At 47.9% G+C, this 24,275-nt stretch overlaps 1 protein-coding gene across 1 annotated transcript; it reads right to left on the reverse strand.

Moving 5' to 3' along the window:
• Positions 1-1,569: 1,569 nt before the first annotated feature.
• On the reverse strand, positions 1,570-16,749 carry GSTO1 (glutathione S-transferase omega 1). Its single transcript, XM_074999215.1, has 6 exons — positions 16,608-16,749; positions 15,009-15,117; positions 8,254-8,476; positions 6,114-6,215; positions 2,993-3,099; positions 1,570-1,865 (listed from the first exon to the last, which is right to left on the reverse strand). The coding sequence occupies exons 1-6, from the start codon at positions 16,639-16,641 to the stop codon at positions 1,712-1,714; spliced, it is 729 nt and encodes a 242-aa protein (XP_074855316.1). The 5' UTR covers positions 16,642-16,749; the 3' UTR covers positions 1,570-1,711.
• Between the last annotated feature and the right edge of the window lie 7,526 nt (positions 16,750-24,275).

Consider the following 24,275-nt stretch of genomic DNA (forward strand, 5'->3'; position numbering starts at 1 on the left):
TCATAAAGCTCACTGAAGATGCAAAACTCTACAGGCAAGTGTAATACAGAGCACAACAGGGGCTGCACTGGAACCTGTGGTTAAGACTGTGCTAGGAGTTGTCCAGTGCAGAGCACGTCACTGCATTGTGGAAGCTGAGAGGTCTGGAAATCCAGCACATTCCTCTACAACACATACCTCGGAAATTCGCTTATTTTTGCTTACAAGCTTCCTTAGGGAGGCTCAAAGCATACTGCCATGGAGCTAGGGCCACTGCTGCTAGTCTGGTCAAGCTGCACAAGGTGAGCAAAAGGTCAGGGTCGAAAAGGAGGCTATTGGCTAAGTTGCTTCGGAACAGCTCACTGACGTTTACTCATCTAGCTCCTCCGAAAGTAATGATCAAAATCCAGGTTGCAGGAGCTGGAAAGGTAGTTAAGTCAGTGCCTTCGTTCTCTCCTGGACACTGGGCTGTTTTCCCCCACTGAAGACCTAGTGGTATTTTGCTGCCCTGCTAGCATACCTGCCTTGGTACAGTGTCTAGGGCAGACCTCAATGATATTACCCCAATTAGCTATTTTTTCTTCCACTGTTATCATCTTGAGGGTGGATGCTGAACATCAATCACTTCCAGGTCTGAAATACTCTGACAACAAAGCTTGTACTATGAACCTTGTAGCTTTGAGACCTGGACACCTACATCTTGACTGGAAACTCCCACATCAGGGATCAAGTTGCTTTGAAGAGCTAATCCCAATTCTTTCCCTTATATCACTCTTCCACTGTCTGTGTGAGAAAGGGGGACTTGGTGCTTCATGTACCTGTTCCATGATTTCGTCCCCATCCAGTCTGAAGGTTGCAGCATTCAGCAAAGAGGGAGGGAGGTTAGCATATTGAGAGAAACATTTCTTCTTTCACTGTTCAAGTACCAGAATCAAAAGAGTCACACCACAAAGCAACCAAGCAGGTATCATTCTATACAAGGAAGAAGGCAGATGGATAAAGGATTACGCAGAATCACAGGGTTGGAAGAGACCTCAGGAGTTCGAGTGCAACCCCCTAGTAAAAGCAAGGCCAATCCCAACTAAATCACCCCAGCCAGGACTTAAACACCTTCTATCACTTCCCCAGTCAATCCATTCCAGAGCTTCTCCACTCTCCTAATGAAATAGTTTTTCCTAACATCCAACTAAGACCTCCTCCACCACAACTTGAGACCATTGCTCCTCGTTCTGCCATCCGTAACCACTGAGAACAACCTGGCTCTATCCTCTTTGGAATCCCCTTTCCGGTAGTTGATGGCTGCTAACAAATCCCACCTCACTCTTCTGTAGACTAAATAAGCCCAAATCCCTGAGTCTCTCCTCATGAGTCATGTGCTCCAGCCCCCTAAGTATTTTTGTCACCCTCCATGGGACTCTCTCCAGAGCATCCAAATCTCTCTGTAATGGGGGCCCAGAATTGGACACAGTACTCCAGAACTTAGGGTCTCATCACTGACCGACATATCTACAACTGCTAGTGATGTCCCATCTCCTGCCTGAGGCCCGCACATCCTCTTCTCCTCCAGAAGGAAGGGCCTGATCTGCAGGAAAGGATGAAAAACCTGTTTTATTCCCATTTTTAAATGCAAGCACAGAACTGCACAATCCCAGCCAAATGCAGCACACACAGCTACAGGTACCCGCAGGAAACAGAAGCTGCAGTTCTGACTCAGTAGATGCCTGCTCGCATCTCAGAGCCCATAGTCGCATGCCTCCGGACTGTTCTTTGCATACAGCTCATAAAAGCCACTGAGTGTTTGTGAGTCAGTCATCGTAGCCTGGACGGCAGGATCGTTCCTCATGGCTTCCACCCAGTGCCTGAGCTTCGGTAAGTGCTGCAGACAGCTGTGGGAACAGGAAAGAAACTGTGTGAGCGCATTGGAAACTGGGAGGTCATTAAGAAAAGCTGACCGTTTAAGGAGGTTCTAGGTTGCTACTTGTATTGCCTTCTCCTTTCTACCAGCAGGATATCCAAAACAGAAAAAATAAGTTTCAGGGTCACAGAGCAAAGAGAAGGGCACCTCTAGGAGTGGCAAACCACACAAAAGTTGAGCCTCCAAGTGTGCGTCTACAGACTTGGGCTTGCACTCTGGTGCCAAGAACAACTGTGTAGCTGTTTGGGCTCAGGCTGGATCTCAGGGTCTGAAGCCCTACTCCCAACCCACTGAGGGACAGTTCAGTGGTTTGAGCATGGGCCTGCTAAACCCAGGGGTGTAAGTTCAATCCTTGAGGAGGCCATTTAGGGGTGTGGGGCAAATAGATTTGAAAAGAAGGGAAAAAAAGCTTTCAGGAATGGTGCTTGCCCCTTCCAAGAGGGCAGGGGACTGGAGACAACCTCCCAAGTTCCCTTGCAGCTCTATGAGATGTGTATCTCCAGCCACCGGCTTCAGAGCCCTGGCCCACCCTTAACATTTAACTGTTATCTAAACAAACAGGATTTTACATTCCTAGCAAATGCCTCTGATTCAGTCAGTCAATTTTAACACCCCACTCCATCTCCCCACAAACTGTTTTTGTTTCCCGGGGGCCTGTGATAACCCTTCTTTCTGGAGTGGTGTACAACCCCTGGCCCACTATGATACAATATGGTCCTCAAAGACATAGCTGGTCTTGCAATCCCAACCATGCATCTTAAGGTTCACTTTATGAGGCTAGTTGCATTGCTAGCCAGTCATAACTCTGGGAGACTCATTTCAATAGGATAACGGTGCCTTCTGGGACTATTCTTGTTCAGTCTATACAGTGCTACAAAATGGAGTCCTGATGCATTGCAAAGGCTGTTAGATGGTACTGAAATAGAACACAGACCTTCCAGTATAACCCATTACACTGCCCTGTCCATGTCAGGAGAATTTATACATCTACTCACTCTCCAAGCAGGACACTCCCTGGCTGGGGCAATTTAGGGTTAATTAGAAACTGTAATGCACCACTTGAAAATGTATAAGTCTATAAAATATTCAAGCACTTACTCAGACAACTGGAAGAATTCCAAACGTTCAAACCAAGGCCAGATCATGTAGTCACTCATGGACACAGAGTCCCCACCAAAGAACACAGTCTTGCGACCAACTAAAATCTGCCAAGGACAAGAAGCAGCATTTTACTTTAAAAGTAAGTTACACAGAAGAGCCCTTCAAAAACTGAAGCCTATTATACTGCAAAGCAAGAGCCAGGGAGGAGCTGGACAGGAGAGTAAATGCAGAATTATCTAAATTAAGGATTCTTAGGAGGCTAAATCAGTCACTAAAGGAGGACCATTATCAGATTAGATACTTCCCATGCTCAGAGCTGGATTCTCTTCTGGCTCAAATGCAGAGTTGCAGAATCTGGATTATGTGCAACTATGCACAAGCCATGCATAACAATCTTCTTAGATCCAGGTGGAGGTGCTGGCAGTTACAGACTGTTTTAACTCTAAATGCAATTCTGATGCGGTGGCATCAAGGCAGATGTGGTGATGCAGGTGCCATTTTTAAAAAATGTATATTTTAGAAAAAACCACATTAGCTGTGCATAAGACAGGTCAAACTAGAGCACAAGGATTTCAGCTGTATCCTCAAGTTAAAGTAGCTTTGCCAATGCAACTCCACCATACAACTGTTATGCTTAGACCTGTGCCAGATTCCATCCTCAGACAGAGGAGCAGCGTCCTCCAGCTCAGAAGTGCAGAGCGGGTTACACTCTTCCTATGGCAAAACTGGTCTGCATCAGTACAGCTGTCTTAAAAGGAAGCACAGTGTTAACAGCTTGAACATGCCACTGCTGCTGCACCTGTCAACTCTTGACAATCCCTAACTTCAGACGCAAGAGATGTTTGGAAAGCACTTGGCCATTCTACAGGGCCAACCGCGGTAGGGCCTGTAAGTATCTGACCTGGATTTCCAGTAAGGTCCTCTAACCCACCTCTCTTTTAATCAAATACAGCACTTACGCATGGCATTATTAGGAGTCTGTTAGAATGTGGAGTGCACAAAACTCTTTGTTTGTACAGTGCCTAGCACAATGGGGTTCTGCTCCATGACCACAACTCCTACACGCTATGCAAATAAAAGTCACCATCAGAATCAGAGCCTATTTGGCCTTCCTCCTGAAATAGCACTGAGGGGCTTGGTCAGACCTTAAAATACACGTGTGTCATCCATGGAAAGCAGATGTTAAGAGCCCACCGGCTTTTCCCCTCCTCCTCCTCACCACAAGTGAGAGATCTGTGAAAAGCCTCATTCAGCAAACATCTGAGGAGCTGCTTCAGTCACCAGGTGCCTGACAGAAAACAACCAGACCTTAGTCATTTCATAAAGACGTGAATGTGGTGCCCTCTGGTGGGCAGCAGCGAGGAGGACACAAGACATTTCAGCTCTTGCAACAGGCTGAAGAGATGGCTGGATCCTCATTATCTTCTATTGCTCAGATTGGGATTTAAGCCACTGCCACACAGCCACCTGCAAGTCCATACACAGCTAGAAAAATCCCTCAGGGTCTCTCCAAGTCTTCTGTGGCAGCGGGCATCTTGCAGCAGAATTGGAAATGGAATAAGAAGGGAAGGCTAGTTCTTGACTTCTCAGGGCATTTGTCTTGCAAAAAGCCCATTAGGAAGCAGCTGCCTTCAAGAACCTGACAACATCACCTGCCAGTACTTTAGCTCTTGAGTCTGATGAGCAGCACAGAGACGAAAGGCTCAAGTAGCGTTCAGAGTTTCAAGCATTTGGTAGTGGGGGTTTTAGTGTAGCTCATGTGACAGGTTAGACAGAGGTCTCAGAGGGGCAGGGATAGCCAGTTACTTTGGTGTGGTTGAGGGTGACGCTGAAGCCATCAACAAAGGGAAGGAAGAAATGACTAGCCTGAACTATGGAAGGAAATGTTGCTGCTTGCTCAAGGGAAGACAGAGGATGATTTTTTGTAACTGAACATGCAGTCGTTTCTTTGCCTCCCGATCACAGGACCAGGTAGGTGTTTTGGTTGGTTGGTTGTTTCTAGAAGATCATGGGCCTCCGATCAAAGAGACAAAGGAGTTAGTTCATTCCAATAACTCTGTTTTAAGGAATCGTGCTGCAGACTGAGGGAAGGCAGGAAAGCAGCAGCACATTTTATTCAGGGAATGGCCTGGCAGCTCTTCAGGTTCACAAAAACCAGCATTTGAGGTAAAACAGAATTTATATCTCCAATACAGATCCACAGCCACCCGATGCAGCTCCACTGACGGAGGCACTCACTGGATTAGTACATGGCTCGCACCTGGATTTTTATACTCTGACTCCCCGAGCCAATGGCTTTTCTGGCCGATGTGGTTAGGGCACATCTGTTTCACAGCCAGCAGTACACAAAGGAGCAAAGTGGCCAATATCATGTCCAGCCAACCATGGCTGCCCTGACTTGATGGGTCAGGTATACATTGTACAGGCAGGTGAACTGGGATGCGAGACCAAGGGACGATTAGCCTCACAGAAGTCAAGATTCAAGTGCCTTAACTCTCAGCCACCAAACCTTCAGCGTACGGATTATATTCCACAGAGCGAATGAACATGGAGAAAGGGCAATTGCTCATACCAGGACAGAGGGTGCCAGACACCAGAAAATGTAAAACTAAGAGTCACTATTGTCAACCTCCATTTGTACTTATCTCAGCAAGAAAGAACAAACATTGTCAGTCAGATGGGTTTGATAGTGGACACGCTAACAAATCAGTGGTTCTAACAACCCAAAGTCTGAATGCTCTTAGAACTTACTGCAAGGCCTCCTTCTGTCCTAGGAGGGAAGGACAGACGTAAAATGGCAGCAGAGGTGGCTAGCACTTGAGAAGGGTGTAGAGCAAAACCATCTTCAAGGTATACTATGGAGCTCACAATTCATAGCTCTATTTTCTACTGTGCCATGCTTACATATTGCGGTTTTCTATGCTACCCGTCATCGTGAGGGGAGTAAACTACAGGAGCACTCATTTCTAAGATAGGACTTGTGAAATAAGCCTGTCTCCTCGCTTTCTGAAGGCTCTCCAAATAAGGCTGTCAGCCCAGCGTATGCAAGCAGAAGATGGCGTCCTTTTACCGTAGGTGTGGAAGTTTGTTCAGGACCAAAGAGTACTCTGTTTCTTACCTGCTCGAATTCCGCAATCTTCTCAACAAACTCTGCTTTCAATGCTGAACTGTCCTCACCATTTTTAACTGCTAGGAGATGTTTGAAGGCTAGAGGTGGTAGCTGAACAAAAACAGAGAAGACAATGTTAGTGAAAGCACAACTTCCTTGCAAAAGGCAGGGTTTTATTTCCTTGCAGAGAAAGTCACATTTTAAGGAACTGGGCTGAAGTATCCTAAACATCTTTCAGAATCTGGGCTTTATTGCTTAAATTCAGATTTTGCTTGAAACCCAAAAAACCCACACAACACCAATGTAACAGAAGTATTCTCTTTGGCTACGTCTACACTAGCCAAAAACTTCAAAATGGCCATGCAAATGGCCATGTCGAAGTTTACTAATGAAGTGCTGAAATACATATTCAGCGCCTCATTAGAATGCTGGCAGCTGCGGCACTTCGAAATTGACACAGCTCGCTGCTGCGCAGTTCATCCAGATGGGGCTCCTTTTTAAAAAGGACCCCGGCTACTTCGAAGTCCCCTTATTCCTATGAGCAGATGGGAATAAGGGGACTTCGAAGTAGCCAGGGTCCTTTTGAAAAGGAGCCCCGTCGGGACGAGCTGTGCGGCAGTGAGCCGCATCAATTTCGAAGTGCTGCGGCTGCCAGCATTCTAATGAGGCGCTGAATACGTATTTTGACGCTTCATTAGTAAACTTCAACATGGCTATTTGCATGGCCATTTCGAAGTTTTTGGCTAGTGTAGACACGGCCTTTCTGTTTTAGAGAAGAGATAGGTTGCAAATGAGAATAAGTGCTAACACTGTCGGATTATAATAGTGCAAGATAATCAGAAGAGGGAAATTCACTAGTCTTTCCATTGTTCAAACTCCCCACGGGAGGCGGGGGCCATAAAAGTGAAATGCAAATTTTGACATTCTGAATAGGATTTTGAAATCCCAGTAAATGTTAATAGGAAAGGCTATAAAAGGGACAATCAGATTTTGACATTTTGAAGACTATATGGGCCTCTCATTCTACAGCTCCAAGAACTTTGTAGTCTGGCACCAGCCAGAGAAGTTAGGAGACTGGCATGTTGCAATATATACATAAGACATGTTTACTTTAGTTAGTTATTTTAAATCTTCCATTCGGCTTCCAAACAGTTTACAGTCCCACGCTTTGAGCTAATGATTTGAGAGTGGCACGAATGCAAACATTCACCCAGTTTGCCTTCTGTGCTCAGGGCTTTTCCATATGGTGTGAACAAACACACCTCAGGTGTCTGATTTGAAGGGTGCTCTAACTATTCCACCCAGAGCTGGCTGGTGCATTCCAAAAGGTATACCATGCCTATATAATGTAATTTCAACCAGGACTACATTAATGCAAAACTAGGCTCCATTCAGAGGTCTACCCGGGGGAGGGGAGCACTAAGAACACAGCATATTAGAGGTCTCAAACAAGGTAAAAAAAACCCACCATATACACCCGCACAATTTGCCGCAACATGTAGACAAGCTGTAAGACTGGTCTGCTAATCCCCTTCAAAAAGAATGTCATTGTTTCCTCTTCTATCTGCTCTCAGTCATAGAGACGTCAACTAACTTAAAAGGTCTCCTGCTTCCACTTCACATATCCCTTTTCTCTGACTTTCAGATGTTGGCAAAGATGCAGACAGCTTAGCAGCATTTTTAGACCAGTGAATGTAAGAGGCTCTATTATATTTTCAAAGGAATGATTTTATTAGGAGACAAGATCCATCCTTAGAAGTGTAAAGAAACATTTACACGGTGGTTCTCAACCTTTTCACTAGTGCGGACCCCCAATCATTCCCCAAACCATTCTCAGACACCCATCAAAGCCACTTCTCACTGCTGCGCACACTTCGGTAAATGAAAAAGGAAGCCATAACATAGATTTTCAGACAGCAATTAATATTATTGGAAGATACTTAAATTTAAAAATATTAGTTGACTGTAACTTTGCAATTTAAGACTTACTTTCTATGATCATTTTTATTATTTCCCCCTCCCCCCGCCCACAGGCCCCCTGCAATACCCTGACGGACCCATGCTGGGAACCAGTGGTCTACAGTGTTTTGCACAAAACCAGTGCTGCACTCAAGCAGGTAACAAGTCCGCCCTCCTGACCATGCTGTACCTTGGAGGATCTTTCCCAGAGCATCTTCTGACATGCGCGCTCATACGGGTCAGTAGGTAGCAGCTTCTTCCCAGGATAGGCTTCGTCCAAATACTCACATGTGATTGGAGACTCATAGATCAGCTGACCCTTGCTGGTCTCCAGAATAGGCACCAACCCAAAGGGATTTTTCTCAAAGAGCCAGTCAGGTTTGTTTTTCAGATTGACGTTGATTATTTCATGCCTGAAGAGTTTAAGACATAAAGCAAGACAAGTTTTGTCAGCTTATTCCAGTAACTTCAAAGAAAGCAACGGTGTTTACTCATAACCAACCAAGAGAAAGATATTGAGGCAGGTTCACGGGGGGTGGGGGTGGCCAGAAGGGAGAATCAGACAACACCCCGAGGGATTTACCACTTCTCTCCACTCTTGAAGTCCTGATGGCAGCATAGGACTTCAAACTTGGCACTGTCATTGCTCAGAGTCCAGCAGGTAAAGAGGAGATAAGAGCTTCCCTTCAATAAAGAAACTAAACCGAACCCTAGCCCAATACAAGGGCAACACAGATACTGACTCACTAAGCCTGACAACCAAGACAACGAAGCCAATTTCTTTGGCCACAACAGCAGGTAGACACGGTAGAAGAGCCAGCAGTGAAGAGAGTTAATTTACGGAATTATAGATGTTTAGCATGTCCTGAAAGACTTGTTATCACCCATTCCTGGGCACCCATCTCGGACTGCTGGGAGGGGAATTCAAGTCTCTGCCAGGCTGTATCCCCCAGGGTCTTCAAGCTCCTGGAGCCTGAAAGCAGTACAGACACAGCCCCATCTTGGGGTTCCTAAGCACATACAGGGCACAGATCTATCAGGTACCCCACTCCAAGTGGAGGAAGTCAACTGTCCAGCCCTCCCGAGTAGAGCGCTGATGCTTCACACTTAAACTGAACCCTCTCCCAGAGCTTTACCCTCAAGAGGACACGGTTCTGAGTTAGCGCTGACTGCAGGACATGCAGCAGTTCTGAAGCAAATCCATGCCCATTGTTTAGTCTGATCTCTTTACCTGTCACTAATGCTGGAAAGCCCAGGAGAGTACAGATGACATATGAACATAACATCCTAACTGGAGTGTTCACCACTAGGTCACCTTTCCCTTGTGAATACTTGGAAAAAATCATCTCTATTCTGTCAAGCAGGTTCCTCCAGCTGCTTGCTTATCCTGTCCCTGCAGCAACTGCCAGCCCTAGGCGTGGTCTTAAAGATTCCAGGTAGGGTCCTGCTCTTTTGTGCTGCCTTATTAATTGTCCTTATATTCCACCACTCCACCCATTTCACTCACACAAGAGGAATAAGTGTCCATCCTGCAAGGTGTATTATTTGAATAGGCCACTGAGCACTCTCCATTGTCTCTGCTAGATTCAGGGTGGGTCCACAGGCATATGGGCTTTGTATGACAGAGCAATTTCATGATACAATCTCACAATATCATCCACAATTCAGAAGTGGCATAAGCAGATCCCCAAGTTTGTCACATTCATGTAAGACACAGCTATTTTAAAGGCAGTTAAGCCCAACTAAAAGACAGTTCCAATTCAGACTCTATGTCTGCACAAGCTTAGGAAATCTCCAGGAGGAGCAAGGTATGATTCACAATCTGGAGTCACAACCTGCAAGAAAATTTTATACTCAACAGAAGGAAAACAGACTACCCATTCCTCTTCCTAACCTAGTAGTAGGCATCCGTCAGTCTGCATAGACTATGGATCGTGCCCTTTACAGTTTCAATTGAGGACTTCATTTACAGCGTCTACTGTGACTATGAAGACCCACACGAGAGTGACAGTCCTTGCTGCATCTCTTGCAGATGTGGTGGGTGTCTGGCAAGTCCTTAGCGTGCTTTCTGTGTGCTCGCTTCTCCTCTGCTAGTTGTGTGATCCTCATCTCGTCCTTCTGAAGGCCCTTGTGTACCCCTGCCTCCATCTCGTCTGCTAGTTCTTCCCAGTTGTCCAGCTCGACGTCTACCTCTCTGAGGTCTCTCTTGCAGACATCTTTGTAACACAACTGGGGGTGTCCGGGAGGTCTTTTGCCAGAGGCTAGCTCACCATACAGGATGTCTTTTGGAATCCTTCCATCATTCATCCTGTGGACGTGGCCAAGCCAGCGGAGGCGACGCTGCCTGAGGAGGGTGTGCATGATTGGGATTCCAGCTTGCTCGAGGACGGCGGTGTTGGTCACTCTGTACTTCCATGATATTCCAAGGATGCGCCTGAGGCAGCACAAGTGGAAGACGTTCAGCCTCTTTTCCTGGCGGGCATACAGGGTCCAAGTCTCGCTGCCATAAAGGAGGGTGCTGAAGATGAAGGCTCTGTAGACTTGCATTTTGGTGTGAGTGTACAGCTTGTTGTTATTCCACACACTCTTGCTGAGTCTGGACAGAGTTGTGGCCATTTTTCCGATCCTCCTATTTAGCTCAGTGTTCAACAACAGGGTGTCAGTGATGGTGGACCCGAGGTAAACGGACTCGTGGACGACCTCTAACGTATAGTTGTCAATGCTGATTGATGGGGATTCAGCAACATCCTGACCGAATACGTTTGTCTTCTTTAGGCTGATGGTAAGCCCAAAGTCCTTGCACGCTTTGGAGAACTGATCCAGCAGTTTTTGAAGCTGGTCTTCTGTGTGAGACACTACAGCATCATCATCTGCGAACAGCGTGTCTCTGATGAGGACTTCCCGCACCTTAGACTTAGCTTTCAGCCTTGCAAGGTTAAACAGTTTCCCATCAGATCTCGTGTGCAGCAAGATGCCCTCTGTTGAAGATCCAAAGGCATGCTTCAGGAGGAGTGCGAAGAAGATCCCAAACAAGGTCGGAGCAAGCACGCATCCTTGTTTGACGCCGCTCCTGATTCTGAAAGCATCCGAAAATGCGCCGTCATATTGTATGGTTCCTCTCATGTCTTCGTGGAACGACTGGATCATCTTGAGTAACCGTGGAGGACAGCCTATCTTGTGGAGCAGTTTGAACAGACCATCCCTGCTGACCAAGTCGAAGGCCTTGGTCAGGGCGATGAAGGCTATGTAGAGTGGCTTCCTCTGCTCCCTGCACTTCTCCTGCAGCTGCCTTAGAGAGAAGACCATGTCAACAGTAGACCTCTCTGCGCAGAATCCTGAGAGGGTGTACCCCGAATCGCAGTGCGGATTCCTAACGTGGGGCTAAGACAATACTCAGTCAAGCAGACAGCCTTGTTGGGTTTTTCACCACACACACAAGATGTATGTATGCTTGAGATTTTCTAGAAGAAAGTTTAATTACTTAGTTTGGGATCTGAACATGCTTGTCCATGGAGACAAATATTTGTTGGATATTACATTAGCATGTACCTGCCCCCAGGAACAAACTTCTGTGGAGTCGCCAATTAAGCATGTCAGCAAAGTAAATTATACCACCACTTCAATACACAAATAATGACAAACTGGTAGTAGTAGTAGTAGTAGCATCCTTAAGTCTACGTAGGCTATGGATTGCGCCCTTCGTAGTTCCATTTGTGGGAAATTCATCACGTGATGCCAGAATTCCTTCCCCAACCTTGTATCTGAACAATCATGCAGTCCCTGATCCCACAGGGCCACAGTAACAAACCCATGTGCCAATGCAGAGACCCAGAGTGACTCCATGGGGGTGCCGGCACACAGCTGCTTACAGGACCACAACCTCAGACTAAGTCTGTACTGAAAAGAGCTTAACTTCTTTCGTGGCTGTAGAGTTTCTGATGCTCCTCTGGACATCAGATAAGTCACACTTGCAGCTAGTTCTCCATATCAGCATTTCCCAAACTGTGGTCCGTGGAACACTGGTGTTCCACACACTGTGAATAGGTGTTGCACGAAAAAATGTTGATGCTAGTGATATTTTTCCTTCTCAAATACTAAATATGAAGTGTGTATCAAAAATACTAAGCTATTTGAATAGTACTTAGATTGTAGGTACATTAATATTTATAACACATTCACTATAGCATAGTTGTTACGTGACCCATCTCAAAACAATCTGAGTCGATTCTGATTGTTTTGGCCTGAGTCACGTTCAGAGAAGTCACATGATGCTGCATCTGATAGGAGGATCCAACTCTCCAGCATCGTTCCTAATATTAGCTGGATTTGTGATCAAAAGATGTAAAAATACTCTTCCTGTTAAAAAAAAAAAACTGCCCAATGTTACTTATTTTTATTTTCCAGTAGTTCTCTGAAAAAATAATAAATTTATAAAGACAATTTAAAAATACTTATCCATATATAATTTGTTTAGTCTTTTTTCATAAAAATGATTTTCTACTCTTTAAAGAAGGCCAGTCTTTTTTTTTTTTGAACAATATTGGTTTTTTTCTAGTTCTATACAAAAGAATGACACTGACCATCCTTTTTTTGGCAGTTACACTGATGTTTTGGTTTAGGTTTGTATTTAATTTTCAAATTTTATACTTTAACATGGGGATACTAACTATCCTCCTATCAGGCGGACATTATTGTTCTTTCAGATGATTTCCTGTTTTCAATCTTTGTAAAATAAAAGACATCTAAAAACCTAACTCTTTTAAATCAACTTTTGAGCATTCGGTGCGACAATTTTTCAGTATAAAACCCGCCCCCTGGCCACGCCCCCCCCCCACACCAGTATGTATGTGTTCCATTAACACATCCCAAGCCCTAAAGTGTTCTATGGCCAAATTAGTTTGGGAAATGCTGCTCTGTATGTAAGTGCTGCAAAGAAATTATTAGAAGCCAGGCAGACAAGAAATCTTTAATTGAACCAACTTGTACTGGAAGCAAGCTTTTCAGCCATATGGAGCTCTTCTTTCCCAGACTTAAGAGGCACTTCAGATGGCTCAAAAGAGCAGCTCTGTATTGCCAAAGATTTGCCTCTTCCCACCCCCTGCAAACAGAAGTTAGCACAATGAAAGATATTACCCCCTTACCCCTCCAAATCCCACATACTCTATGTGCTGGGATCAACGAGGTTGCAATTACTTGCCCACAACACAGAAATTAGCAATTAACAGTCTGTTATAGAAAAAGTTCACAATCAGAGATTCATGTAACTGATCACAAGGCTTACACATGTCTGGAGTAACCACCAGAGCATTTCAATCAAAGGACAAAATCTTCTGTTGCACAAAGAGCAGCAACCGCATTTAAAAACAAAAAAAAAAAAAACAGACCAAGTGGGCAAAAGTAAATTGTGTTCCTTTCTGTATAGGAAAATAAGTAGGTGGACTGACGGGGAGTTGAACTGCACTTACGTCTCTGAAACAGAGAGAGAAGGGCTGCAATGGGAACTTAACCAATAAGAATTTGAAATCTAAGGCGGGTCTGTACAGTATAGTTAGACTTGGGAATAGAGAATGAATCAGCAATCAAGTAGGGAGGTCACGCGACTTACTAACGACAAGCGAAGTCACATTACGTAATCACTTGCAAACAAGAAATATATACTTCCCTATTTCAAAAGGGACTTGTTGATAAAGCTCCTTCAGCAACGGATGTAGGCAAAGCTATAGAAATTTAGCATTTTTTTTTTGGAAAGGACCCATGAACACACAAGCACACTTACCACAGACACCACAAATGTGCTACTGTTGGCTATCTTTGAAGGAGTTGTGAGCCACAGGAATACATACATAAAGATGTTTAGAGAGATAAAATTTGCACATTTAAGAACATGAGTCTCTGCTATTACTGTTAAGACCACCCAAGATTACTATAACAGAACAATGAAAATGTTGCTTGGGGATTTTCTAATTAGCTTACTTTTTAGCTTTGATCTGGTTAGTTGCTTTAGTGCCCCATTTGTTTGGGCAGGCTTTTCCCACCTGGGGAAATGTGAAAACATTCTTTTCACTAATAATTGGATATTTGGAACCCCACAGCTGCTCATTGGGAAACAAGGGTTAAAAAAGTACAGCTTGAACCTCTAAAATTTGTGACATTCTGATCTGGCAATATACATGGTCAGGCATGACTGTGGACATTGCTGGACCAAAGAGCCCCAGCCACCCGGAGCAGGGGCCAGCTGAGAGTTGGCAGCAGGGATGTGGGTGGCCCTTAGACAGGCCCAGGAAAGGAAGGCAGAGGACTCACAGGCAGCAGTCATAAAGTGGTCAGGAGGGGAGCATGCAAGTGGGGACAGAGGCCAGCATGGGATCACTAACCTCCCCTGGCTGGAACTGCTCAGGTCCTCAGGGTGCTGGACCACAGAGGTGCAGCTTGTAGTTCTAAGTACTGACTATACTTCCATTCTCTCCCCACCCCCGCAAATATTTTAAAACATTTCCTGGATTTTGCATGTGTAGCTCTTTAATTAGGGACAGCTAGCAAAGCTTCCAGATATTCGATTCATCCCGTTAGCACTGGTAACTTATTGAGCAGCATCATACTTAAACCAAAACAAAAAAGCAGTCCTGTCGCACTTCAAAGACTAACAAAATAATTAGGGGCTGAGCTTTCGTGGGACAGACACACTTCTTCAGATCTGAAGAAGTGGGTCTGTCCCACAAAAGCTAAGCCCCTAATAAATTATTTTGTTAGTCTTTAAAGTGCGACAGGACTGCTTTTTTGTTCTGTAGTATATAGACTAGCCTGGCTATCTCCCTGTTACTATTAAACCAAAATGGCTTTACAAGAGACAGTCACAGCTGAGTTACATGAAAGCAATAGAAGAGGCTTCAGCCCCCTAGCACATAAATACCAAGCAGGCTACCACCTTAGGGCAGGTGATCTTACTTAATTCCTTTGGCTTTCAAGACAAGCCGTGTCCTCTCTGCAAAGGGACAGAAGCGCATGCTGTAGACACGGATCAGCCCCTCAGGGACAGGGCCTGGAGCAGTGCTACCTACAAGAGAGATGACACTGGTTATTCTAGGCACACACTTGCAAACACAGGCTTCCTCTTAACAAGAGGTTAAACAAAGTGACCTGGGGAGGAAAGGAGAGGAGATTCCCAGAGCAGCAGCAGCTCTTTGCAGAGTTCAGGATACTGAATTCTTCCATTCTGACAATGCTGGTAAGAACCTGTCCTAACCTGCCAATTACCCCACGTTCACTGAGGAAGCTCCTGGGGAGGAATAAAGCCCTGGAGTGAGTCAGTTCTCCAGTGCAATACAACAAACATGGGGCATTTACAGAGTTGCTGAGTTGGAGGATGGTCTGTCTCCCTGTTTCTCTCGCCTTCCAGCAGAAGGAGCCAAAGCTCCTTCAAGGAGCATGTCTATGCTACAGGTCAAATTAAGATACAGGTCGAACCTCTCTAGTCCAGCGCCCTCAGCACCTGACTGGTGCCGAACAAGAGAATTTGCTGGATCATGGGGGGGTCAATATTGTCTAGCACATTACCAATGCTTCCACCGCTTACTAGGCTCTTAGAAGACATTTAGAGGTAAAATACAGCTAAATAGCTGCACCGAACACTGAGAGCCAGGACTGGTGGCTGTAAACAAACTTTATGCAACCAGAGGAAACTTGGTCACACACATGATAAGTGGTTACCTGGCTAACTAAAATCATGATGGATTACGGGTGTTGCCAGACCAGAGAGTTCCAAATTAGAGAGGTTCCAATGCACATAATACCAGCTGCGTTAATTATGAAGCTATCTGTGCCATACCCTAATCTGAGCTGTCTCCACTAAGGGAGGTGGACAGGAGCCTGTGAGCCACACACCTCCCTTACTCTTAATGGAAAGCACTGGGGAGGCATACAGGAGCACACCGATTTACTGGGACACCCCACTAAGCACACTAAGTCGAACTCCAGATGACTGACACAAAGTCAGTCTTCCTTGTAATGAAGACGTATCCCGAAAAGGAGTCAACGCCTTGCAGATGACAGCCACAGCCCCAGGGCAAAATACTCACAGCCCCCACGAGGGCCACAAACTCATATGGGATCCAGGAATCGCCTCTCTTCCCAACCCTGACCACACATCACGCAGAAGAGGAGGACGTGTGTGTAATCCTTCCCCCCTAAACCCGGGCAGGAGCAGGCCCCCGTGGGAAGGGAGAAAAAACTCCCCCGGTGCCATGTCATTAGCCCCCTAGCGCGGCAGAGACAGACACAGACAGGAAGCGGGAGGGGTAGCGCAATGCACCAGAGCTACCCCCATAAAGGCACAGCTCGAGGGTGCAATGCAAATACGACCTTCCCCCGCCCCCGAGAAACCCCCGGCACCACCTGTGCAGGGACACGGCCCGGGAGCTGCACGCGGCGCTCCGGGGCGCAGCGCCACACAACTCCCGCCGCGGGAGCCGTCTCGCAGCGCTCCCCGGGACCGGGAGCCTGACCACGCTCCGGACTGCTCCAACATGCAGCCCTGCTAGCACCCACCTTTCCCCAGGCTCCTCGCGCTCTCCCCAGCCATGGCTCGCGCAGCGCTCTCGGCTGGGCCAGTCCCCGGGGCCCTGGCACACTCGACAAGCGCGCCGCGTGAAGCCACACGCCCGCCGGGCGGCTACACGCACAGCGCCTCCCCTCGGGCCCTCCCACGCCTGCACAGCGGGCCAGTTAAAGGGGAAGCAGCAGCAGCAGAAACGACCCCCTTTCCACGCCCTCGCCAGGTAAAGCGGAAGGGGAGCAGCGGATTTAGCCACCCAGTAAAGGGGGAGCAGGAGATTCTTCCCCCAGTCACCAAAGGGGAGGGAAGAGGAAATAAATATGCAATGTGAGAGCCGCAGAAGCGACCCGGAGGCAGAGGTTTGCCTTATTACTGGTGCTAGCGCTAGGCACGACAAGGGAGGGTGTTAAGGAAGGCCTGGGCCTGAAAAGGGGAGTAAAGCTAGCACGTACCGAGCTGCACCCCCTTGAGTGGGAGCACAATCACCTACCTGGTGTAGGTCACTGTCCTACGTAGTGGCACCTAAGACCACGGAATGAGTCTCCTGTAGGACCTCAGCTTGTAGCTCTAACTGAGCAGGTGCCTGCACTAAGCACCAGAGGTCCTGGGTGGTCACAGAAGCATCTAATGAAGGGGGTTTTGTCCAGGAAAGCTCATCTCATCAAACTGGACGAGACCTCTAGAGGCTATTAAGTCTGGTGCGCTACCCCCTCTAAGCAGGGCCAAACACCATCTTTTCATGTTTGCCCCAGCTCCCTAAGTGGTCTCCTCAGGGATTGAGCTCACACCCCGAGGTTTAGCAGGCCAATGCACAAACCGCTGAGCTACCCTAACCTGCTGAGTGTCTTAGTCTCTAAGTTGCCACAGGACTGCTTGTTATTTGTGAGGCTACAGACTAACATGACTCCCCTCTCAGACTTTGTAGGGAGGAAGGTAGCTGAAGTATCAGTTTGGCTGGGATGTCCAACACAAGCTTGACTCAGCAGCCTTCACTAGGAGTGAGTAGTTCTGTCAAGATGCAGGGAGAGCAGAATGGATAACCCAATGCACACCCCCCATCTACTGTAATTCTGTTCCATGCCATGTGGATGCTGATGTGCTCACTAAGAAACATGGGTAAACTGTTTTTAATTTCCTTTACCATTCTGTCTAGAACTGGGAAATCAGCCAAGTTAAATGAGTGGGGACCCAGGGCAAATTTCCTGTGTTTGTTGGCTATATCATTGCAGTGGAATGGATGCAATGGCTTTCTGGACCCAAGGCACCATTGATGCTTCCAGTAGCTTGTGATGCACATAGAACCCTCTGCTTCAAGATGAAAACAAAGAAGGGGACAAAACAGATGCTGGGCTTTACATGATTGTAGTCTCCCCATATGCCCCACTGCAACTCACTAGCCCCTGCAGGAGCTTTTGCTGCACCGTAGACTGACCTTGCATGAACTGCTGCAACTTGTTTAATATGTGGTTGGTGAATACAAGTGACACAAACCCAAGGCACAGAAGGACTTGAATATGCAAGACTATGCAGGGGGAAAGAGTAGAGAAAGACAAGGCAGCATCACAGGATCCCAAGTCCTCAGCAGAATACAGAAATATTCACATTTCCCCCACCCTTTCAGAATAAAGGCATTTGTTGTATCCAGAGTGTGCCTGCCCCTTATGTGGGTGCAAAATAGAGTTGAAGGAGTAAAGGGTCTTCCACCTCATGTTACTTAAGCAAGGGCCAGCCAGAAATGCATTCCCTCTGATAAAATGAGGCACAGCTGAAATCCCTCTTCCTGGGGCACTGGGACCCTGCAGGAATGAGATATTTGACTGTCCAGTTCACAATCAGATGGCCCAACTCTTTTGTTTTGCCCTTGAGCATAGATTTTTCCCTGGGTCATTGTTTGAGGATCAATATCTCATCTTTTCTGTGTCCAAAGAGCACTAGAGACAGTTAGTTGTGAGGTGATCAGTATGTAGAATCACAGAATCCTAGGGCTGGAAGAGATGTCAGGAGGTCATTGAGTCCAGCCCCCTGCCCAAAGCAGGATCACCCCTTAATAAATCATCCCAGCCAGGACTTTGTCAAGCCAGGACTTAAAAACCTCTAGGGTTGGAGATTCCACTGCCTCTCTAGGTAATTCGTTCCAGTTCTTTCCCCGCCCCCCCAGTGAATTAGCATGAACTTTATCAGACTAACCTTTCAGTAGTTCAAACCCTAACATTGGCATTGAGCCCAGTGCCTGGACTTCTGTCATGTCATTGTTACTTCCTAGTTATCTAATTTTTTTCAAAGGAGTGGTATGCACCATCAGGGACTTTGTGTACTGCCCAGGCATGTAATGCACAGGGCAAACACACCCATGTCCCTGCTGTTCTTGCCAACAGCCTTTGCTATGACCTCTACGTACCCTGGATTTGCAAACACTTAATGCTCCAGCTATCATTATTAATAATTTTGGGGGGATTGTACCACGTCCCGTGGCACCCAGCCCATTGGTCTAGGGCGGGCGGCAACAGTTCACAAGAGTTGTATAGTTCTGGGCCCAGCCCTCAGTCCAGGGCAGGGCAGCAATCCCACGCAATACAGTTCTGGGCCCGGCCCTCAGTCCAGGGCGGGGCAGCAGTTCACAAGAGTTAAGCACCGGCCCAGCCCTCAGTTTGGGGCGGGGCAACAACACAAGGGTTTACAGACAGGCTTAGCGGGGGCTGGCCCTGTCAAGGAGGGGGTAGGGGGTCGCAGGGCCTCCCACTCCACTGCGACCCGGCCCGCGGCCCTGGGGGTCGCTCACATGCAACCCTGGCAGTGGGGATCCAGACCGCAACACACTGCCATTGGTTCGTGAGCGACGTTCCCCGGGCCACTTCCTACTTCACCCTCTGTTGGCAGCAGGTCCCAGTCCATCTGGTCGAGGGGTCCTCCTAGGTCAGTCTCCTCTGGGTCATCCACCTTTGGGGGCTCCGGCCAATCGTCCATAACAAAGTCGTTAGGGTAGTCAGGCGGCGGCAATACAGGAGACGCAAGGCGGTCCTGGGTCTGAGTGCTGTAAGGATCCGCCGGGACTCTGGGGCAGCCCGCTCCCGGGGCCTCTTCCAAGGCGGGGGGTCTGCGCCGGCGGGAAGGTCCTGGTAGGTCCGGGAAGTCTCCTTGGGGCATACGGACCCGGGATTGCGTGGAGCCTCTGGGGGCCTGCTCCTCCAGCCTGGCCGGGCGGCCGCAGGCCCTCTCCCTTTGGCCCTGAAGAGCTTGTGCAGGCATATCCTCCCTGCCCAGAGGCCCAGCCCCGAATGGTTCCTGAGTCCCGCCTTTGGCTCTTCTAGCCCTTGGCCCCGCCCTCTGAGGGGCGGGCCTCTGGTTTCCTGACTCCGGTCCCACCCACCAGGGCCTCTGCATAGCTTCCCCTGCCTCCGGGTCTGCAGGAGACCATACTGACTCACTACAGGGATATTTCTGTTTTCCTCTAAGTGCCCTTATTTACATCATCTACCTCTGACATAGGGCAAGGGTTTCAAACAGGGGACAGTCCTATCCTCTTTGGTCATGGGACTAGTGACTCATTTGAATAAGCAGGCTGAGTGGACTGCAAGGAAGAGGAATGTAGTTAATTATCAAGAATACAGACAATCTGGTGATAACCCATATCCAAGGAAGGACAGGCAGGGGGCATAAACACCATGCAATGCTAATAAATCTGAACATGATTATATCCTCTGTCCAAATGCTTTTATGATGGCACCAGAGTTCCCTTTATTTTTTTTATTCGTGGGTGGAATAAATTTTGTTATGTGCATGGGCAGATGTACAGATGTGCACCATCAATAGAAACATACGCTATCAGCTGCGCGTGCTGTAGGTGTTCGGTTCATCAGCTGGATTACAGCCCAAGTGCTCAGTGTACAGGGAACTCTGAAGGAGTGCAGGCACTTCGAGGCACCTGTGGCTGACCTGCAGCTACGCGTAAGCCGGCACTTTGAAGTTTCACACTTTGAAATTGCCACAGGGGAGATTTAGCCTAATGAAATGCTGCATATGCACCACAGCACTTCATTAGTAATCTCCTGACACCCTAATTACCATGCCCCCTTCGAAGCTGGGGGCTAGTCTAGACACAGCCTGTAGGATGAAAGGGCCATCAAAATGCAGAATAGTGGGTAGATAAAGGATTCATGTAGAGCAGGAGGACACAACATAGTAAAGAACTTGTCTACAGTTAGGCAGAAGCACTCTTGAGTCCAAGCACAGGGACAGTACTCAGACCAAATGCCCAATTTGGATAATGATGACTTCCAGGGTTTGGACAGTACATGTATATAAGTATAGTTCAGCATGACACTGCACTAACCATCAGGTCATGTTATTTTTCATGGTGGATGGCAAAGGAATGTTTCTGACCGCTAATCTGACTCATATCTAAGGAATGATGTTGCACACCCTAAAATAGTTCCATCTGGTACGTAAGGCAATACCTCTCCGATTTAGCAACCCTGATCGCATCACCACAGTGCTGTGATCTCGTTCCCACTGAATTAACTCCAATGTGGGGGCTCTATCTTCATATTCAATTGTCCAGGGGATTGGTCCCTGTTATCCTCTATTGCCTCTCGCTCTGTGGCCATAACTTCCCAGGACACCACTCATGTACCCTCCGGTTTTTTCCATCCATGGGCAGAATAAATTTTGTTATACGCACCAAGACAGATTTAGATTTGCACCACCAGTAGAAACATTCTGCCAGCTGCGAGTGGCCGTGGCACTCTGCTAGTCCGCTGAGTCTCTCTCAGGCAACTGCCCAAGCACTTGGCTTAGAGGGAACACTGGACACCACTCTTTAATAGGAACAGTTCAACTGTTGACCAGTAGCAGGAGGCTACCAAGTCCAGTGACAGAACTTTCACAGGAGTGGGATCAAGACAGAAGGATGTTCTTATAAGAAATACAGCCACAGGGCTCCACTTCAAAACAAAATATAAAACACATTTTGATCTACCAATAAGTCTTCTTAAGAAGCTCTTTGAATGCACAGAGGCATAATACACCATTCAGGATTTATCAATATCTCTCATTCTGTTGCTGTATTAAATCAAAATGTATGAAGGTAATATATCTAATTGCATGATTCCAGCAGTCATACTTATCTCTCCACCCTGTTCTTCCACAGTTGGGAACACACCTTCTTCCTATTTGGATTGTAAATTCTTTAGGACATGGCACTTACAGTGTCTACTAGTAACAGAGAGATAGCCATGCTAGTCTACATATCAAAATGAAAAAGCAGTCCAGTAGCATTTTAAAGACTAACAAAATTATTTATCAGGTGATGAGCTTTCATGGGACAGACCCACTTCTTCAGACCATAGCCATACCAGAACAGACTCAATATTTAAGGCACAGAGAACCAAAAATAGTAATCAAGGTTGACAAATCAGAAAAATTATTATCAAGGTGAGCAAATCAGAGACCAGAGGGGCAGAAGGAGGTGCGGGGGGTGGGTAGTCAAGAATTAGACAAAGCAAAGTATGTAAAAGAGTCCCTGTGTCGTTATAAGAACTCTTTTACATACTTTGATTTTCTAATTCTTGACTCCTCCCCCCCACTGTTCACTAGGCATTTTGAATGCCTGTTGCATGGTACTGTAGGCAAAGTAGAGATTTGCCCTACTGTCGTTGGCCAGAATTTGCACTCTCTCCACCATGATTGCACTGGTGTCCTGTGTGTATCTCATCTGGCAGATGCTCAGTCTCCTCTGGGGTGCCTCAGTGCTACTGCAGCACAGACCATTAATAAAATAGTCATCAGAATACAATGGGACATCAAAGCCCTATAAAGAAATCACTCTATTTCTGCTACTATGAAGGAAAAGAAATAGTTATTGATGCTTCTGTGGAAGCTCCTCAATGATGAAAGCCACATATATATGTAGATATAGATTGCAAACCTCTCTCTCCATCTCTCTACCCTCCAGCTGTTTATTTTGTCAGCAGCTATCTTTGTTTGAAACATAGTCACCTCCGGATTTTGCTGAACACAGTTCTCCTGAGTAGAGTATCTCACAAAAGGAAACTGATGTAAGAGAATCTATGTAATTATCTTGCTAAATGAAAGACATGTTAAATCCCTCTCTGGCTACGTCTACACGTGAACGCTCCATCGAAATAGCTTATTTCGATGTAGCGACATCGAAATAGGCTATTTCGATGAATAACATCTACATGTCCTCCGGGGCTGGTGCCGTCGACGTTCAACTTCGACGTTGGGCAGTGCCACATCGAAGTAGGCGCTGCGAGGGAACGTCTACATGCCAAAGTAGCACACATCGAAATAAGGGTGCCAGGAACAGCTGCAGACATGGTCACAGGGCGGACTAGCGCTTCCGGGGCAACAGCTAGCTGCTCCCTTAAAGGGACCCTCCCAGACACATGCAGCCTGCACAGCACGCGGTTTGCAGAGCCATAGGCACGCAGACCTCAGGCGACACAGTCATGGACCCCCAGCAGCAGCAGCAGCAGCAGCAGCAGCAGCAGCCAGCGGTCCACCCAGCTGCCCCTGGAGGAGCAGTGCTAGCCCTGCTCCATGCCATGCAGGGGGCAGCTGACCACATCCTTGCCACAGAGGAGGAGCTGCCCACAGGGGAGGAGGAAGCAACCCCCAACCCTGCAGCACCCCACCCCCCACCCGCCTCACACACCGCCGGCTGTGGAGCTACCCCACGAGCACCGACTGGTGGGAGCGGCTGGTGCTCGGAGAGTGGGAGAACGACCACTGGCTCCAGAACTTTCGGAGGAGCTGGGAGACATTTCTGGAGCTGTGCCAGTGGCTCACCCCCGCACTGAGGCACCAGGACACCGCCATGCGGTGTGCTCTCAGCTTCGAGAAACGGGTCGGCATCGCTGTCTGGAAGCTGGCCACTCCAGACAGCTACCGATCCGTGGGCCAGCAGTTCGGCATTGGCAAGGCCACCGTCGGGGCTGTCCTCATGGAGGTAAGAGGACCCATGGGGGGAGGGGGAGGCAGCCCTGGGGGTGGAGGGGGGCCCTGGCAGGGGAAGGGAGGGGAGGGGAGGGGGGCCTTGGCAGGGGAGGGCTACACACACCCTGCACACCCCTCACTGGTGCTCTCCCATGTGCTTCCCCTGCAGGTTGTCCGCGCCATCAACATCCTGCTCCTCCACAGGCTCATGAGGCTTGGGGACCCGGATGCTGCCATCGCAGGCTTTGCCACCCTGGGCTTCCCCGATTGCTTTGGGGCTCTGGATGGGACCTACATCCCCATCCGCGCCCCGGAGCACAGTGGAGGACGCTACCTAAACAGGAAGGGCTACCACTCAGTAGTCCTCCAGGCCTTAGTGGACAGCCGGGGCTGCTTCCTGGACATATATGTGGGCTGGCCTGGCAGCACCCACGATGCCCGGGTATTCCGGAACTCGGGCCTGTGCCGCCGGCTGGAGGCGGGGACCTACATCCCCCAGCGGGAGATCCCTGTGGGGGACACCACCATGCCCCTCTGCATCATCGCGGACGCGGCATACCCCCTCTGGCCCTGGCTCATGCACCCTTACACAGGCCATCTCTCAGCCACACAGGAGCGCTTCAACATGCGCCTGAACCGCGCGTGCCAGGTGGTGGAGCGCACATTTGGCCACCTCAAAGGGCGCTGGAGGTGTCTCCTCACCCGCC

Source organism: Carettochelys insculpta, chromosome 7, assembly GCF_033958435.1.
Source record: "Carettochelys insculpta isolate YL-2023 chromosome 7, ASM3395843v1, whole genome shotgun sequence".
NCBI lineage: Eukaryota > Metazoa > Chordata > Testudines > Carettochelyidae > Carettochelys > Carettochelys insculpta.

Bases quoted from the DNA above. Each gene is read 5' to 3' on its own strand.
- GSTO1 (XM_074999215.1), bottom strand. From the start codon at position 16,641: ATGGCTGGGGAGAGCGCGAGGAGCCTGGGGAAAG. The intron at 15,118-16,607 runs GTGGGTGCTAGC...TCTCTCTTGTAG, and splicing joins CGCGAGGAGCCTGGGGAAAG to GTAGCACTGCTCCAGGCCCT. The intron at 3,100-6,113 runs GTAAGAAACAGA...TGTCCTTGGCAG, and splicing joins AGATTGCGGAATTCGAGCAG to ATTTTAGTTGGTCGCAAGAC.